Genomic DNA, 18,352 nt, shown 5'->3' on the forward strand with positions numbered 1-18,352 from the left:
GGAAACCGGTTCCTTGGCATCCGGGGCCGCCCCACATGAGGCCGCGGCCTCCGGGCCCTCTTGCTGCAGCCCACGCGGGGCTCGTCCGCGGCTGCCGGGGCCAGCAGCCTCCCCCGGGGCGCTGACCGCATCCCCACTCACGGCCGCAGCTGGGAGAGCAACTCCAGAGCAGGCTGAGCATGCACACGATGAGGAAGCTTTGGGAAATCCATCCCAGGAGATTCCCCACCACCGTGCGACGATCCTGCGGGATCATGGCCCGTGGACGGGTGCGTCCCGCAGCCCCCGCCCCGTGGCACTCCGGCAGGATGCCCCGGTGCTTCCACTCATTGCAGGCCCTGTTCCTACCCGACGACACCCGCGAGACCCTGGAGCTCCACATGGCCGCCAAGCGGCTGCAGCAGCAGCGGGGCCAGGCTGCAGCGTCACTGCGGGGACGCGAGGGTCACGCGCTGGGCCAGCCCCGCAGCAGCCTCCTCAAGGCCGCCGGGGCCAGCTCACAGCCGGGTGCAGCCTCCTGCTCCGCAGCAGGAAGGCAGCCAGGGCCCATGGGCATCCAGCACCGGGGGGCAAGGACAGGCAAAGGAACCACCAGGACCCAGGGCAGAAGGAAGGAACATCTCAACTGGCAACTCCATCCATCGAAGGAGAGCAACCCGGCCGTTCCCCTAGTGAGTTCCACCAGGATGGGTCACGGCTCTCCTTAGTCACTGCAGACTTTACCACCATGTTTAGATAAGTTAGTAGAAAAATAAAATGTTCCCTGTGTTCTTGTGTCCTAAGACGCTTTCAGGACTGCTCTTAGGAGCCGGGCGAGGACAAACTCGGTGCATTGGCAGCATTTCAGCGCTTGCCGCGTCCCCCGTCAAGGCCGGGTTGTGCCGGGCCGGGCTCCCCGCGGCGCCCGGGCCGGCCCCGGCTGCCCCGCGCCTCTCCCCGCGGCTGGGGCGGCCCCTCGGGACGCGCCGCCCCGCGCGGAGCGGGACGGGGCCGCCGCGCTCCCTCCGCGGCCGCCGTCGCAGGGGGCGGCGCCGCCGCCTCCCGGAAGCGGCCGGGCCCCGTGTTCGCGCTCCATGGCGTCGGCGGCCAAGCGGCGGAAGGTAACGCGGCGGCGGCGGCGCGGGACCCCCCCCGGCCGTGCCCGGGGCCGCGGGCGTTGCCGTGGGGCCCCCCGCGCCGCCGCCGCGCGTGACGCGGCGCTTGTGCCCGCAGGGGGGCGGCGGCGGCGGCGCGGGGCCCGTCGCGGCCTTGCTGGGCTGGTGCGAGGAGATGGGGCTGGAGCTGAGCGCCAAGGTGAGCGCGGCGGCGGCGGGGCGGGCGCGGCGCCGCCTCACGGCCCCTCTCCCGCCTCACGGCCCCTGTCCCCGCAGGTTCGCGTGAGCAGCGAGGGCACCGCGGCCGCCTACGGGCTGCTGGCGGCGCAGGAGCTGCGCGCCGGGGAGGAGCTGCTGCGCGTGCCGCGCGCCGCGCTGCTCTCCCAGGACACGAGCGCCATCCGCGGCCTCCTGCGGGAAGGTGAGCGCGGGGCCCCCCCGCGCCGGGGCCGTTCGCCTTGCAAGGGGATAGAACGAGTGCGGGGCAAGGCCGGGGGACGGCCCTGCTCGGTGCAGGGCACCGCGGAAGCCGGGAGCGAGGGGGTGTTTCTGTGCCCCCGGCGCTGCCGCAGGGCACGGAGGCCAGAGCAGCTTCACGTCCCGCTGCGGGTTCTGCTTAAGCTCTGGCCCAGCCCCAAGCAAACTTAGGTTGCTTAAGGCTGTGCATGGGGGTGTTTTTCCCTTGTGGGAAAATTATGCTCTTAGGGAAGGGGATTGCAAATGTGCTCAGGGAGCGCACACTGAGGCCTGCTGTGTCCCCTCTGGTTCCCCAGCACGGGAGTCGCTGCAGAGCCCGTCGGGGTGGGTGCCGCTGCTGCTGGCCCTGCTGCACGAGTACACGAGCAGCAGCTCCCGCTGGCGGCCTTACTTCGCGCTCTGGCCGGACTTCAGGAGCTTGGATCACCCCATGTTCTGGTAACGCAGCGGGGAGCCGCTCCACGGGGTGGGCGAAGGGGGCAGCTGAATGCAGGCTTCACCCAGGGGTGAGGGAAACGGGGCAATGCTGCTGGGAGCGGGACAGGAGGGGGTTTTACTGCTGGCTCTGCCCTCTCCAGTACTCCAGCCCTCCCAGGCACGGCCCAGGGTTGCTGCTGGCTACAGAAAGACTCGGAGAACAGGAATGAGTAGAGCTGGCAGCAGCCTCGCAGCATGGAGGGAGGAAATTACAGACCCCGGAGCAGAGAGAAACTCGCTCTTCTCTCACTCTAGGCCTGAAGAGGAGCGGAGGAGGCTCCTGCAGGGCACAGGCATCCCAGAAGCAGTAGACAAGGACCTCGTCAACATCCAGCTGGAGTACAGCTCCATCATCCTGCCCTTCATGCAGTCCCACCCCGACATCTTTGACCCCAAGGTGCACACGCTGGAGCTGTACAAGGAACTGGTGGCATTTGTCATGGCCTACAGGTGAGACAGGAGGGGGCATGGACCACAGCTCAGGCTCATGAAGGACAGAGGGTAGCTCCGGAGCCTGGGGGATGATCACAGGCTCTTACTTAGGTTCTTGCATCCTGCAGCCTTTTGGAGAAAAGCTGGGGCTTCCTCCATGCTGCAGAGCAGGGACGGGTTTGTCTTCCCCTCCCTTGCACTAGCTTTCAGGAGCCTCTGGAGGAAGAGGATGAAGATGAGAAGGGTCCCAACCCTCCCATGATGGTGCCGGTCGCAGACATCCTGAACCACGTGGCCAACCACAACGCCAACCTGGAGTACACGCCGGTGAGCGCCGGTGCCCGCAGCGCAGGCCCAGCTGCCACAGAGCAGCTCTCGCCCCGCTCGAAGCCAGGGCAGCCCGACTGCCCCGCGGGCAGCGGCGCGGGGCCAGGGGGAGGAAGCTGTTACACCTCTGCCCCTGCTCGTTGCTGGGTTTATTGGAGGTATCCAAGGCTCCCTGAAGCTGCGTGTGCTGCAGCAGTAGCCTTGAGCCTTGTTTCTCCTCTTGCTTATATGAATGCAGAAGTACTGTTAGCTTTTAGCTGTGGCCACACCTGAGGGGTGGCACGTGCCCAAATCATTGGCAGCCCCAAGAAGCAGCCAGCCTCCTCCTCCTCCTCCTCCAGCAACTGGCAGGATCATGACCCCCTTTCCCAGATCTTCTTCCCTCTCTGCTTGCAGAAGTGTTTGCGGATGGTCACTACCAAACCCATCAGCAAAGGACAAGAGATCTTCAACACGTATGGCCAGCTGGCCAACTGGCAGCTCCTGCACATGTACGGCTTTGCAGAGCCCTACCCTGGCAACACCAACGACACGGCCGACATCCAGATGGTGACAGTGCGCAGAGCAGCACTGCGGCGTGAGTGGCACTTGTCACCGCTCCGGGAAAGGATGTTCAAGAGTGGTTTAATGAAAAAGGGCTCAAGGGGGAAGGGGAAAGGAGATCTTCCCATAGCATCTAGGATGCTTCATCCCAGGGTAGGGGCAGAGCTGGGCAGGGTTCACAAATGTGCTCCTGTCTTCAAAACAGGTGCCAAGAGTGAAGCAGAGCAGAAACTGGTGTCAGAGCAGTGGGACTTCCTGTGCCAGCTGGAAATGGTTGGGGAGGAAGGTGCCTTTGTGCTCGGCTGGGATGAGGTGCTGACAGAGGAGGAGCTGTCCGTGACACTGAAGGTGAGCGGTGCCGAGCCGTTAAAGAGCCACAGGACAGGAATAACCCTGCTCTGCTACAAAACCCTTAGCTGAGGGAGACCAGCACATAAAGGCAGTCTGGGAGCAGCTGTCCTGCATGAGAAGGGAGAGGGGACTGTCCAGCCCCCCAGGGCTTCAGGTACTGCATTACTCTTCCTGAACTAGCCAGCCACCCACGCTAATGTGCTGGTCTCGAATGGCTTCAGGGCTACTGCCATTCTGGAGTTTTTGTAACTTTAGAGGTAGCAGAGGCTGTTCCCAACACCCAGGTTTGCCCTGTCAACCTTCTCCTGCCCCACAAGTTACCTGTGTAGCTGAGATGTGGATGCCTCCTCACAGCTGCAGCTGAGCACTCTACCTCCTTGTTCCACAAAGCCTCAAGTCCTGCTCCTCTAGGAGCAAATCCCCATGTACTCACATAGCCACTGACTTGTCTCCTTGCCTGGGCGATTACAGGTGCTGTGCATGTCCCAAGAAGAATTCCAGGAGTATAAGGAGCAGGATGGCTGGGAAGACGACACTGATGAGGAGGAGAACTCTCTTCTTTCTAATGAAGCTCTTTCCAGACTGAAAAGCCCTTGCAAGAAGCTCCTTTGCGACAGCGTGCTGCTGACTCTGGAGTCCTACAGCTCAGACTTGAAAGCAGATCAGGACTTGCTAAATAACAAGGAGGCTTTTGAGGGGCTGAGCCGCAGGGAGCAGCAAGCCTTGCACGTGCGCTATGGCCAGAAGAGGATCCTGCATCGACTCCTGGAGCTCGTGCAGTAGGGACGGCCCCTGCGGGTCCCCTGCCTGGAGCTGAACCCAAAAAGGGCCTTTGGCCACTTCTTGTAGCGCAGCAAGAAACGAAGCAAGATGGCATTTGTGCCCGCTTGTCCCTCACTTGCACCTGGCTTATCTACCTCTGTATAAAGAAAATCCTTAAACAGTTATGGCAGAAGGAGTAGTTTGAAGGGAGAGGGGGGTTACACAGAGGTCTGGAGCACAACCCTCCACTGAAGGGTTTAATTAAAACTCAGGTCTCCTCATACTTGCTTGCAAAAGCCAGGCAGACGTTGGCATTATGACAAGCACATTCCCTCTTGGCATCAGTGATTTAAGGCAAGAGCTGTTCTTAGCGAGCTGGGCGGGCAGAGGTACAACTGGTAACTGTTATTTACCGAGCAGGCTGGGCACAGCGGGCTGTGCCCCAGCACCCCCGTCTGCTCTGCGTGTCCGTCAGCACAGCAAGAAGGTTCCTCTTGGCTCTGTGAAAGCCCATGGGAGCCGTCTCTGGCGCAGCCCGGGTCTCTCAGCCCCACACTGTCTGTATGTGCTACGATGGCTCTGACAGCTCTGCAGCTGCTGTAGGTTCAGCACAGGATATAGCCCCTGCAGTGGGTACAGTTCTTTCCTGACACGAGGCTTTGCTCTGCATCGTGTTTAGCTGTGCTAATATTTTACCTTCAGCAGTATCTATATGAAGGAACAGTGAAGGTTTACAGATGAGGCTATGTTTAATAAAATCAGAAATTCTCACGCAGCCGCTGTCCACTTCCACAGGGTACAAAGTCCTATCTAAAAACCAGAGCTTTCCCGGTACTGCTGCACAGGGGAAGTACTGGGATCAAGAAAAACCAAGGCTATTCACTTGTATAAAAGGTCAGCCACAGCCCTAGCCACAGTGCTGGAGAGCAGTGCTTTTAACATTACCTAGGCTCCATTCCCCTTCTCCCTTCTGCAGGCCGGGGCTGCTTAGAGCTCTTGGCTCTTCCCCAAAAGGCTGGGAGATTTCAAGCCTCTACCTGCCCCTGAGGCTGGAGGGAGGCACCTCCAGACAGAAGTGCCAGTGCAGAACCAGGGACAACTCGCAGCCTCAGCGCAGTCAGCATGAGGGCTCATTAAGACAGGACACACTACCTCAAGGTCAATAAGCTTTGCCTAGGGTTGGCTGGATTTAAGTATCAAGGAAACCTCAAAAATCTGGACTAGAAAGACCGATTGCTGCAGGGTCCCTGTAGCCTAATCCAAATGCAGGTGGAAGAGTAAAAGTTGCAGCACCCAAAGCTAAAAGTCCTTACTTGAAAGGCTCCACATGGGCAGTACTGCCACTGTACAGCCTGGCAGGAGAGCAGGGATTGATAAAACACTGCCTGGAAGCAGACAGAAAACTCCCCTTGAGGCACTGGCTGGGCGCTCTCCTAGGTCCCCTTTATGCTCTGCGTGGCGGAGGCAAAGCCAAACGTGGTCCCTTACAGGGAAGTTCCCTACCCACACCGTAGCAGTCAACTAGACCTAACAAACTAGAACTGTTTTTCTAAAAACAAAGCCGTGAGGATCCTTTTCCCTACTGCCTATTAACTGCACGGCACAGGCTAAAACAATTCAGAGCATCAGCGATGCTAAAGCCACCCAGCCTCATTACAGCTAATGAGCAAACATGCAAGGATTTGCACCGAAGAAAGTTTAACAGGGAGCAAGTCCCCAGAAACGGAGCTGCACTGCTGTGGATTCTCCAGATCCCTCCATTCCAGGTACAGTGCAGGAAGAGGAATATCTCTCTAACACAACATTCAGAGAAAAACTCTGCTTTTCAACTTCCAACGGTGCTTCCCTCCCCAAGAAGCTATAGCGAGTCTTTTCCTTCTGAATTTCAAACTAAACTTCTCTTTCTTCTCTCAGAGCTCATGCTGCAACACGAGCTCTGTTCCTCTTCCTAAGAGGCAGTGCCTAAAATACACTGGAAAACTGCAGATTTGGGGAGGGTGGAACAGACTTTGAAAAAAGCCAGCACCTGGCCAAGGAGGATGGAGCTGCCGAGAATAAGCACAGCGGCACGTGCTGCATGTCATGACTTTAATGTGTAACTACAGTATGCATACATACAAGAAGTGGGAGAACTAAAGCCCAAGAACTAGAAAGGCTACAAAATACAACACATGGACCAATACTTTACAAAACATTCAAAATCCTTACAAAATGGGCTGTATTGGTCCTTTGGTTTTTTTTTCTTTTTCTTTTTTTTTTATACAAACTTATACTGTGTGGCCATTAGGGGAAAAAAATCTAGTTTTAATCCCCCCTCCAAAATTTACAAGTGTCAGGAAAAAGAAAAAAAAAAACAGGAAAAAAAAAAGCTATAGGCCTGGTCTCTGGTTTCTTTACTCAAAGCAGCCGACCCCCTCCCAAAGGGCCTGAGGTGAATCTTCTCCAACAGGAGAGAGGCCTCTCCGACTGCTGCCCCCCTTGCCGTCGGTCAGCATTCCAGGTGGGGAGGACCTTAATCCCTTCCTCACCCCCTCCCTAATCCATAGTATTCCCATCTTCCAAACACATCCATCTTTTTTTTTTTTTTTTTTTTGTAAAACAACTTAGTGATTTAAAGGTCCCCCATCCACTTAAAGAAAAAATAAGTTACATAATATTATAACTGGCTTTTCAATATTCTTTGGGAGTCTGGGAATGTCAGGACAAGGAGGTCTGCCCCAGACAAGTGCTTGGCATCAGCAGCTGCCCCTTTATTACAAGCTGGACAGGCACCAGTTACCCACCTGCCTTTACACAGTTTGCACAAACCCAAAAGTCCAGACAAACGTTTCTGTTCCTTGTATTTACACTAGTTCAAAATGATATTCACAGCATCTTCTGAATTTTGGCCAAAAGTCAAAAAAAAAATTTGTTTCAAACTTTGGAACGTGCCCGCACAGACTTTCACCCCAGGTCTGTTGCAGGTACCAATCGGGGGGCCGGGAAGGTCAGGAAGAGCCTTACGGATTCTTCTGCCAGTCGCTGGGCCGGGGAGCTCCAGGCTGGCCCGCTCGCAGCGCCACGTGCAGCTCCTCTAACTGGCACCGGTCCCTTCCATGACTTGCTGGGCCTGCTTCTGCCCCATGCAGCACTGCGCGACCGACTGGAACAGCCTGGACACAGGAGCAAAGCGGCGTTAGGGGGGCTGGCTGCACACCCATGGGGACACCCAAAGACGCGTGAATTGGCAAGTCCTGTGTGGGTGAAGGGGCCACACTGGCCTCGGGGGTGGGAAACTTCACCGCAGAAGTACAATGGCTTTAGCTCAGTCCCTGCAAGGAAGCCGCGGAGATGCCTAAAAACTTCCCCATGGAACAAAAGCTCTCCCCCTGTTTTAGGAGATTTGCTGGGACAGACAGGTCACTTCCCAAAGAAGGGATGTGACCCCATGAGGTGCTACTGCAGCAGCAGCAGCGTGAGCCCACCCAGCTGCGCAGTCAGTGCTCCGAGGCAGCAGCTCTGCCTGGGATTGCCAAAGCCACCCTCTCCTGTGCAAGGGCAGGCACTAACTTCCATAAAGCAGTACCAGAAAGCAAGTCATATGGGAGCAAAATACACATATAGCCAAATGGACAGAGCAAAAATAGTAGCCAGCTCCTGGACTTCAAGACATCACTCAGCATTTTGCCCCCAGGTTTACTACAGCAATTGGCACCGCCACTGTGAAGCTCTAAAGAGCCAAGGTTTGACTTGACCTCTGTTTCAGATGTACCATTTTAGTGTTTTAGTAGTTAAATTATACTCACTTTTCAATCTCCGGAGCACAGTGAACAAATTCATGGTTCCAGAACTTAAACGCTGGATTTTTTATCAGCTCAATGAAAGTAATAAGGAGACCCCAGGGATGAGGCCTATTTACAATCAGTCGTTCCAAGAGAACCCTGAAGTTCAAAAGCAAAAACAGTTAGAGCTCAAGGCCAAATTGCATAGGGAAGAAAGAGAGAAGCTGAACGCACTCAAGTTAGATGCCTTTCCCCTCTCACCTAGTGATCTGCTCCTGGATAGCCTCCGTGTTGGCCTCAGCAAACAGGTAGAGCATGGTGCAGCTGAAGTAGTGCGTGTGACTGTTGGGATAGCGCAGCTGATTGGCAATTGCGTTCAAGAAAAGGTACCGACCTGCACAAGAGGAATGGTACAGGTCATGGGGTTGCCCTTAACACACAAAACAGAAATCAAGAAACGAGTAGCGCTGCTTAAGGTTGTGTTCTGCACAGCTGCACAAAACCTAAGTGGCAACAACAAGATATGAAAAAGCATCTAGCAAAGTTGATGGGGCAGTAAGATTTGGATTTCTCTTCATTAAACTCATGCCTCATTCCTCTGCATATCTTGAACATTTGGTTTTAGTTTTTGTCCTGTATTCACAGTTTAATATTCTAATATAGCACTACTTGATGTGGATTCACTAATAAAACATCTTCTGTATTCTCATAGCTCAAACAATCTGCTATTAAACAAGTGATTTCAATACGCCATGTCCTAGAAGTGCTTCCACATGTTGTAGAAGTGCGTCCAGCTCACCTTCAGTGTCCAGATCTACCGCCAAATTCTGGAAGATATCCATGTGAGCCGAGTGGGTGATGGTGCTCATGGAGGGCGTGCTGCCCTTGTTGTGGATGTGCGCAATAGCTTGAGTACCGACGTAGAGCACCAGCGCGTTGATCAGCTGGATGTTGTAGCGGTTGCCAGGTTCGTTTGACACCTAATGGCAAGGACAAAAGCAGCTTTAATCGTTCACGTTCATTCTGCAGCATGTGCAGAACGCTGCCTTCGGGTATCTTCTTGACTGTGCAGAAGGCAATGCATTTAGCCTTAAGTTCAATCTGGCATTTGCCATTTTGAAACACTGTGGGTATATACCCAAAGGGGCCAGAAAAGCCCTGAAAGACCTGACAGCTTCTGTTTTCAGTAAGGAGGACAAAAGAAGGGTTTGTTTCAAAGAAGGGCACATTTTCAGAGTCTTTCCTACTGTATAGAATACATGCTTACTTTACACTCACATACTTCCTGCAAAAAAGGAGCTCAATAAGATCATTTGTCTCCAACTATTTGTATTCAGCACCCTCAGAAAGCAGCCTCTCACCTGCAGGTTGCTGCGCAAGTCAGACAAGAAAGTGACAGGAGAACGGGTTTTGAGATAGGAATCCAAATCTTTCTTGAACTGAGGTGGCATCACTCCAGTGAAATTTGTAAGGATCCGTGGAGCGATATTAATCTCACTCAGCATGTCCACCTGTCAAGAGAAAATCCAGGCAACTAAACAGTAAACTGGTGATCTTAAAGGAGCAAAGAGCAAAAGCAGATCTGTAAGTGATATTCATCAACTACTGCTGTTGAGAGGTTTCTCCTAACAGCAGTAAAGAGAAAACACTAACTTTTTCTTCACGTTTCAAAAAGGAGAAGAGTTTATGGGCACACTGTGGTAGATGAGTACTGTCCCAAAAAATTAAGGGTAAAAAATAGGGAACTTGAGAGAAGTCATAGGGGAGTTCAGTCACCATCTCCCAACTGAAACTCACAGTTTGGTAGTTTTACAAACACCTGCACAAGTCAAGAACAGTCACCTGCAGCCTTGATAAGAACCAAGAATCAGAAGGGTCCCCCTCTCCTGTTAGCAGTCTCACAGGGGTCCTACCTTCAGGTTGGGAGTGAAAGGGTCTGGAAGCCGCATGTTCCGTGGGAAGGCACTCAGGATAAGGTTCCTTAGCTGGATACAGTTAGGGGGGATCACATCACAGAACCCATAGTGGTAGTCACAGAGAAATTCTGGGAAATCATGCAACAAGACCAGCAACACTCGCAAGGTACCCTGCAAAGGAGGAGAAAAAAAAGTGGCTGCAAAATAAAGACACTATTGACTGTTCCTGCTGAAATTATCCAAGAACATACAAAGATATCCTTGTCACATGATTAAGGCTAACGGGAATAAATCAATCTGGTAAGGTAGAGCCTGTCTCTGTCTGACAGATTTGCATTTAATTCTAACATACGGAAACAGACTGTGAGAGAAATCATTCTCTATCAGAGAGAAGGTTGAAATTGTCACTTCAACCCACTTCTACTTTCAGAGGACTTCTGATAGAAATAGCATCTGTTAGATCAACGGTACTTGTGTTTTTTTTGTTTGTTTTACCTTGTAAAGAATTTGCATAGGTTTGGTGAGTTCCACATTTCTAAGAAAAGGAGCCAAGTACTTGAAAAGATCAATCAGTAACTGGGCGTACATAGGCCAACCCTGTCAAGAAGGAAAAAAACACAGCAGGTAAACAACACGTAAGGAAGAGTTGTCTTAAGTTTAAAATCATCACTAGAGCAGTCTCTGCCTAAATTAAATTAAAGAGCTAAATTCTACCGCTAGCTTTATCAGCACAGCTCCAGTTTCAAGGGCTTCAGTTGCATATCACACGCTGTAGGTGTTTTCAGAACATTAAGCAGGCCATCCTGAGGTGACAGGGCCTCAGTCTACACTACAGCTCTACGACTTTGACAACAGCAAACAGGTTGATGATAACAGGCTGATTAACCTCCAGCCACCCCATCCACGAAGCCTCTCTACATGCAGTTAGGTTACTGTGAATACAGAAGGCAACACAAACAGGACAGCCATGCCACTAGTGCACGTCGAGAGATGTGGAAGAGCATCACACCAAAGCACCACCCTTCTGCAAGAGCGTTTTGTAATTTAGGAAAGATAAACTGCAGCCACACCTTCTGCTGTGGTGTATGTGCCAGCATTCTTGCAATAAATATCCGATGGGAGATCAGTTCCAGCCAGGCATAAACAAAGCCTGGAGCTTTTGTAGGCCTCAGGATGTGAAATGTGTTACTGAAAGAAAAGTTAGAGCAGGTTAAAAGTGCACAGCAATAAGACTGCTTTCCATAATATTGAGGCAAAACACACACAGCCCTAGAAGCAAGGCATTTCAGCACCTCGTTTTTACCAGTGATCTTAACACAAGCAAGTGGACAATCTGCATTAGAACCAGTTATTCTAAATGCGATTAAGCCACCACGAACGGTCAGACAGCTTTTAGACAAAACCTCGTGATCCTCTCAGGAAAAGCTGAGCGTGGGGCCAATCTCAAATACCCACCAGAAGGCTGTGAGTGTCTGGAAGTTGATGGTCTCCAGCACGTGCTCCGGAGCATTTAATTCTAACAGCAGCATGATGAAAATGCGATGGTAGGGAAGCTGCTGAAATTCACTCTGCCGGACATCGTGGTCCTGCAGGAGGACTCCCACCACAATACCAAGAACCTAAAGAAATTAACATATTTCAGTTTACTTTGCAAATCTGACCAGAGAGAACAGTTTAGCCAATAGTTCTTAGGAAAGAAAAAAAAAATAGTAGCAGCTTCTAGTAAGAACTGGAAGTTTTGGCAACTAGAAAATAGTTGACTGTGTAAATTAAGACTCTAGTCCCCATCAAATCCCACCACCACCACCACTATACCTTGCTCTCCCTGTGCTACAGGCCAGTCACAACAGTCTAGAGCAATGTTGAAGGGCCTTAAATAATACCTAGCCATACATAAGTAGCACCCTTAGCCAGAAACTAAGGGTATAGGTCCTTACTAAATCAAGGCAGACAGTTTATATTCAATGACCAATTCATTCAAGCCCTTATACGAAGTTTTAGCTGTAGCCTGCATTAAGGTTTGTATTTCACAAAGATAAACAGAGATGCAGCCAGCTGTGCACATTAAATACAACGCCTGACATTCCCAACCTTGTTCAGGAGGTTGATCTTCGTTACTGTGTTGGTGGCCTCCCCCGAGTGCTTCACTAGCAGTGCAATAAGTCGCACAAAGGCATCCAGATTGTGGTAGCACTTGGCTCGGATCATAGTGGGGTTGGCAGCAGGGTTGTGCTGTTGCTCAGCCTGAGCCCGATAGCTGATTTCGACACACATTTCAGTGCAAAGACGAAAAAATCGAGTGATCAGGTCATCTGTTTTCAGGATTCCTTGCTGGTGCATCTGTCAGGGAAAGGAAAAGCCCTCAGAACTGCAAATATGCAAAGTTCATTTTACAGCTTACTTCAAAACGAGCACTTCACAAAGCATCCCCTTAGCCAGGCAGAATTCACCCTGACCACCACTCTCTGTAGAGATCCGGGCAGCCAGCGCACTCCACTGCGTGCACTTGACCTTGCACCACCAAAACTGTGAGGCCTCCGGGAGCCTGGGGTGCACACGAGCTCCTGGGAAGAGACATCTCTGCTTGCTTTAGAAAGCTGCTTTGCAAATCATCTTTGCAGCATCTTCTGCAGAAGCAGGATGCACCAGGATAGTCCATTCTCCTCACAAGAAAAGGGCGTGCAAAGCAAGCCTGGGGCTTCTGGGAAGGCAGTTTTGTTTTCTTTTGCTTTGTTTCTAAACAAGCAAATGAAACTTCATTTTATATATTGCCACAGTATTAAAGCCCAGCTGAATCTGAAGTTACACGGCAGGAAACCTCTTCCTTTTGGATAACGAATCTTGCTCCAAAATTCCCATTGCATAAATATGAAGCTACATAAATGGCATCACTATTAAATTTTGGAGCACTTTTAGTATTTCTGGAGTAGCTTTTAAAAAAAGGGAAGCCACATGAGTGCCTTTTAAGTCACACACTCCTCCTTGTACTAAGGAAATATAGGAAAGGAAACAACTCTTCTGAATAAAAGTTGTCAAAAATAAAGACATTCTGAGTCTAGTATTAAAATCTTGAAATGCAGAAATTAAAAAAAAACCCCTTCTACAGAAAAACCTCACATGTGCCGCCTGTAAGGAAAAAGTTATATACATATTAATATACATACAGATGTTTATTACAGTTATCTCAAATTTGATAAAGTTCTTCAAGTTCTTCAAGTCAAGTAGTATAAAGGACATTCTGAGGTAATGAGTATGCCATACTAAAGCATGCTCTATAAGCACACCTTAAGGTACAGAATGAAGAGCAAGGTCACCTGAAGCATAAATCCGCAAGGCTAAATCCCTTTTTGAAAGTCAGCTTAACACAAGGGCCAGAAATGCATTCAAAAAGGACAGAAAAAAGGATGTGAGGCACTAGAAGAGACACCAACAGGAAGGTGGCCACAAGGCAGATGCAAATCTGTGCATCAAAACCACATGGAAATGATTAACCCATGTCCTCCAGCTCAGGAGGATCCTTGTTCTTGAGAAGACACAGTAAGATGAAGCGCTGAGGTGCTCCCCACCCTGCAGAGGGGAGCTGTGCTGTATTTTATGGTTAACAGGGATATGCCCTTCACTAAGCAAGGGAGACGGTGGCCAGTGGTGGTCAGGGAAGGAGCCGTGCGAGGCCGGAGCCCTCTGGGCCTCCCAGAGCCAGCGCAGCGGCTCAACAGCTATTCTGTACTGTTATCTGCAGTTAATATAAAGACTATAAAAAGCCCATACTGTGCTTGTCAGCAAGACTCTCTCTTGTCTATTCATGTGTCCAAAGCAAGAGGGGTATAAAGACAATTAACTTTGTGATGCTTCTAAACACCACCTTCTCTTCAGTGGTAGCTTGAAAACACGAAAAGCAGAAGTTCTTCACCTATCAGGGCTCTCCACTCCTGTCTTGGGAGCTTCCATAGCAGTGAGGCATCCAATCTTATTTGGATTTGCAGCTTAACTGCTGTCAGGTGGCAGCTGCAAGCTCTGGAGCACTTCTGGGGTGGTAGCACACTGAATTTGAAGGGGAGCATCATGCAGACTCAACTGCGGCTTCCCTGCAGTCAAGGAACTGACTTGAAACACTTTCAACAAGACGACTGCCAATATGACATAGGTAGTCAGTACTAGGCTTGGTTCCTTGGTACCATGGTGGGTTACCGGGTGTATTTCCCCTCTCGGTCACTCCTGGATGACACGTGTGCTGGTCGTCACATTGTTAAGCTGCCCATGAGTGAAACGTGAGGCTGGTTTCACTGTTTGAATTTGGACTTTGGCTAACAAGGCTGGATGGTCTCCCTCACTCAATAATGGTTCCAATTAAAAAAAGGCATCTGTTCACATGGCCTGAACCAATCCATCTGCATCTCTACCTCGTGGCAATTTATTTCTGCGGGCTCTCGGAGGCTTCTGTTATTGATGAGGAGTTAACACAAGCCAAGTTTCATTACACAGAGCTTGAGAGAACTATTCCCGTTACTACCTCAACTGAAGTTTTTTTTTTCTCCACCAGATTTATAGCAAAAAAACAAAAACACAAAAAAAATCCCACACAACAACAACAAAAAACCAGTCTGAACTGCCAGCTTGTTGCTGCAGTGTTTGAAGCACCACATTATTTGCTGAAGGGTGCAAGTTTCTATAGAGCTCTTTACTGCCCCAAAATAAGACAGAGAGTTTTAACAGGCAACTCATACACCTGAAAAAGTTTCAAAGGGATGTCTAACACTGGTTATAACACTGTTTTAAAATGGAGGGCATCACACCCTACTTATGTTGAATAAAAAGCACCTTTCTTTCCAAAAGCTCTACCTGTCCAACAAACGCAGAGAAAGCTTTGGTACTGTCGCGGCCTGCTGCAGCTGAATGGTAGAGGTTCACCCATTCCCTCAGGAGATATTCTGCCTTCTCCCTCAGACCTGGTGGGTCATCGTACTCAGAGGCTTGGGATATTCCAGAATGCATCATGAAATTGGGACCTCCATGAGCACGGTCAATCATGGCTTCATAGTTTGATCGGACCACTTCCATCAGCTGGGGTAATCTAAGGCAAGAGACCAGAGAGTTGGGTTAGAACATGAAAACTGCAAGGACAGTCCATGCACATCAGCTGCCAAGACCGTGATCTCAGCTTTGGACCTCCCACTGGCACTTGGTGTCCTCGACAGCAGCTACTGCCACCACCACTAGCCTGTTGCTGCCAGCTCTCACAAGACAGGAGTTCTCCAAGCTTCCATCCATGTCCCTCAGGCCTAGTAGCTTCCACCTCGCAAATAACCTCAAGCCCCATAGATATTTCCAGATATTGTCACAGTATTTTCCACCCAAGTCACTGCTGATGGGCCTACAAACCAAGGGAGACAGGCAGATGGCTGCTTTGTAGATTCCAAAAGTAAACTGTCTAAAGCAAGACAGGATTGTCTAATCTGATCAATCACTTGGATTGGCCTACATACATTAATAACATATATTTAAAATTTAAATGGATAAGAACACTGTCTAAATTTAAGATAAATCAGGAATTCAGGTGAGTTTCTCAGAGCTCCACGGTATTTTAGAGCACAGAGCATAGGAAAGGCCTTCCTGCTGAAGCACTCTGTTCAAAGCCATGCTGCAGCTGCTTCTAAGCACACTGCACACAGCTTGACATAAAATCAAAGCAGTTACACGAGAGCGACATCAGAACAAGAGAACAGTTATCTAACACAGGACAGCAGCCCTACAGGAAGCTCAACACTGCACATCACACACTGTCACATCAATCAGAAGTCATGTCCAGTATCATCATTTATGGTTTGAAAGTACTACATTACACAGCTTTTTAATCTCACCCTTCTGGGGCATTTCCTCTGGAGTGAGCATTAATCCTCATGAGCGTCTCAATGGTGTGAAACAGATCTGCCTCTGTTACGTGGGCAACACTTCTCTCATCCACCAAGAGGATCTTTACCAACTGCATGGCAAAGGCCACTGCCATGTAGTTCAAGCCATTCTCCATTGACTGCCAACATGAAAGAGGCAATCGAGGTTATGAAATTCAAGTATAAAACTTAAGCTCAACTGCATACAACTCTTCTCCTCCAAAAGAGGAGGTTCTCTTTACCTGAGCCAAGTGAAGATCATACTGCTGCATGTTAACAAGGTGATTGCGGATTAGCAACTCCACTGCCTCCACGTTGTACTTGTACTCATCTCTGCACTCAATCAGGCACCTGGAAGAATTGCACTTCTTTTGGTATGTGCTTAAACTTAACACTTTAAAAACTGTACAACTAGCTTGGCTCCAACAGAAACTTCTTCTGGAGCACTCTAAGGTTATGCTGGACATGAGCAGTTGGTGCCCTGCAGCACTGGCCGCAACAGCCCTCCAAGATCTTCAGAGTGAATAAGAAGCCTCTCTTCCAAGGACTAGGTCACATATCTGTCTAGTTAAAGCACTTCTCACATTTGTGACAGCAAGCAGAAAGATCCTCTATAAGAGAGAGCAACTCAGAGCATCTTTAATGCTTTATTCCATTCAAGTTTACTATCTTATTCCAGAATGAAGTGGTATTATCAGCAGGTCTAATTACTTTTAACATGAAAACAGTTACTTTTGACCTGCCCAATTACACAGTAGTGCAAAACACTAAGTCAAGTGATTTAGAATAACAAAATAGTTGCCAGCAGGTGAGGGAAGCGACATCGGGTTACCCACAGCCTCGTAACTGACCTGGTAATTTGTTTGTTACACCACGGAGACCCGTAAGCACGGCCATCCTGCAGAGCCTTCAGCACCAGCAGATGACACTCACGATAGCGAAGCAGGAGGTCGGCATCCGCCCCGCTCGTGGCATCCAGCAAGCCCTCAACAGCCTAGAATAGATGCAACCTATTAGCAGAGGGGAAAACAAGCCCTCTTCCAAATCTTCCGCAAACCGAATCAGCTACTGCCAGAAGATGTGGCAGCCACTCCAAAACCAGAACAAAATAACCACAAAGTTTGGTCACCATTGTTGGTAAGATAACAAGAGATTTTCCCAGCTATTATGATACCCAGGTATTGGTTTTCCGCAGCTCTCCCACCATCAACAAGCCTACGATCTCTCCAGCCCATTGGTTTTATATCCACACATGCACCCAGTAGCATGAAAGCCTGCATCACTTTGCACTGCAGCTTCTAGAAGTCAATGCCTTTTCAAGGACAATTCTGCATATGACTCAAAAAGAAAGCGCCATAGGAAAGATTAACACAGCATGTCAAAGATCAGCTTCTCAAATTCTCAAGTTCCCAAATTCTATAGAGAAGATCAGCAGCAATCGGGACAGCTGCACTATCAGTTAAGAACAGAGCGCCTGCCTTGACGTGGTTTCCAGCTTCCCTTAGTCCTGCTCTGACACTGCTCTTACTCCAGGGCAGGCACTTTGGCGCCTTTGCTGCTTCCCAAACATTTTCCCCATCCTCAACCCATCACTTGGCTCTCCAGAGTCAAGTATGTTAGCTCAGTCAGAGCTCACTGTAACACTCCCTACCTGTGTGCTTTTAACTGGCACACCCATATCAGTTATTGCAAAACGCCAGGAACCCAGGACTAAGCTCAACACCATCCACTCACAAGCGCAATTTAAGTGTCCTGCTTCACCTCGAAACACTCCAAAATCAGAAACCACTCGAGTGCAACAGCTCTACCTGTCCCACAGAAACCTACTGCCCGCAACAGCCTGGCCTGAGCCTGTATGATGCCAAGGGAACAACACCGCTCCCTTCCCATTTTATCCACTGAATTTCAAAAGGCAGCAAGTGTTCACTGTTGCTCACCAAGCAGGTTCCACCAGATGCATGAGGAAATGTGCTCCCCACCAAGATGATTCACAACCAGAAGAGTAATAAAGAATTATTTCCAGAGAAGTTAAAACAGGAAGAGAGTTGCTAACACTCACCTTCTGCAGCAGCCCCAGAGCAGCAATAGCGTCACGGGAGTTACGAGCCACTACCACGGCCTCCAAGAGGCTGCGCAGAGCTTGGGCTTGGGGATTCATGGCCAGCGTGTGGGGAATGGACTGCAGGTGCTGCTCCAGCTCCGTCATACACTTGTCATAGATCTGAGCTACGTCATCTGTAGCCCAGGCTTGCTGTTGAACAGAAAGGGGGAGGGAGTGACTTGAGCCAACTGCTTGTGGAACGTGAATACTGACTGAACTTGAC

General features: G+C 50.3%; 2 protein-coding genes across 4 annotated transcripts in view; one reads left to right on the forward strand and one right to left on the reverse strand.

Moving 5' to 3' along the window:
- The first annotated feature begins 1,220 nt into the window (after positions 1–1,220).
- SETD6 (SET domain containing 6, protein lysine methyltransferase) lies at positions 1,221–4,484 on the forward strand. Its single transcript, XM_088536440.1, has 8 exons — positions 1,221–1,293; positions 1,371–1,515; positions 1,868–2,009; positions 2,304–2,498; positions 2,684–2,807; positions 3,204–3,384; positions 3,556–3,698; positions 4,173–4,484. Exons 1-8 carry the CDS (start codon positions 1,270–1,272, stop codon positions 4,482–4,484), a joined length of 1,266 nt encoding a protein of 421 aa, XP_088392566.1. The 5' UTR covers positions 1,221–1,269.
- A 2,053-nt stretch (positions 4,485–6,537) lies between these two features.
- CNOT1 (CCR4-NOT transcription complex subunit 1) overlaps positions 6,538–18,352 on the reverse strand; it is a 45,478-nt gene continuing 33,663 nt past the window's right edge. For 2 of the 3 annotated variants that reach the window (XM_010225772.2, XM_010225770.2), the window contains exons 34-48: positions 18,088–18,279; positions 16,880–17,022; positions 16,271–16,379; positions 15,999–16,168; positions 14,980–15,211; positions 12,232–12,480; positions 11,596–11,759; positions 11,211–11,328; positions 10,636–10,737; positions 10,138–10,311; positions 9,586–9,735; positions 9,024–9,204; positions 8,486–8,618; positions 8,249–8,383; positions 6,538–7,615 (exon numbers count right to left, since the gene is read on the reverse strand). In XM_010225772.2, the coding sequence (XP_010224074.2) occupies positions 7,537–7,615; positions 8,249–8,383; positions 8,486–8,618; positions 9,024–9,204; positions 9,586–9,735; positions 10,138–10,311; positions 10,636–10,737; positions 11,211–11,328; positions 11,596–11,759; positions 12,232–12,480; positions 14,980–15,211; positions 15,999–16,168; positions 16,271–16,379; positions 16,880–17,022; positions 18,088–18,279 (2,331 nt within the window). In that variant the 3' untranslated portion in view covers positions 6,538–7,536. Of the gene's footprint in view, positions 7,616–8,248; positions 8,384–8,485; positions 8,619–9,023; positions 9,205–9,585; positions 9,736–10,137; positions 10,312–10,635; positions 10,738–11,210; positions 11,329–11,595; positions 11,760–12,231; positions 12,481–14,958; positions 15,212–15,998; positions 16,169–16,270; positions 16,380–16,879; positions 17,023–18,087; positions 18,280–18,352 lie in introns of all 3 variants that reach the window. The other variant, XM_088536469.1, reaches the window with a different exon arrangement.

The sequence above is a fragment of the Tinamus guttatus genome, unplaced genomic scaffold (assembly GCF_059628265.1).
Source record: "Tinamus guttatus ecotype Peru unplaced genomic scaffold, ASM5962826v1 Tinamus_guttatus_pri_ptg000674l, whole genome shotgun sequence".
NCBI classification, from domain to species: Eukaryota; Metazoa; Chordata; class Aves; order Tinamiformes; family Tinamidae; genus Tinamus; species Tinamus guttatus.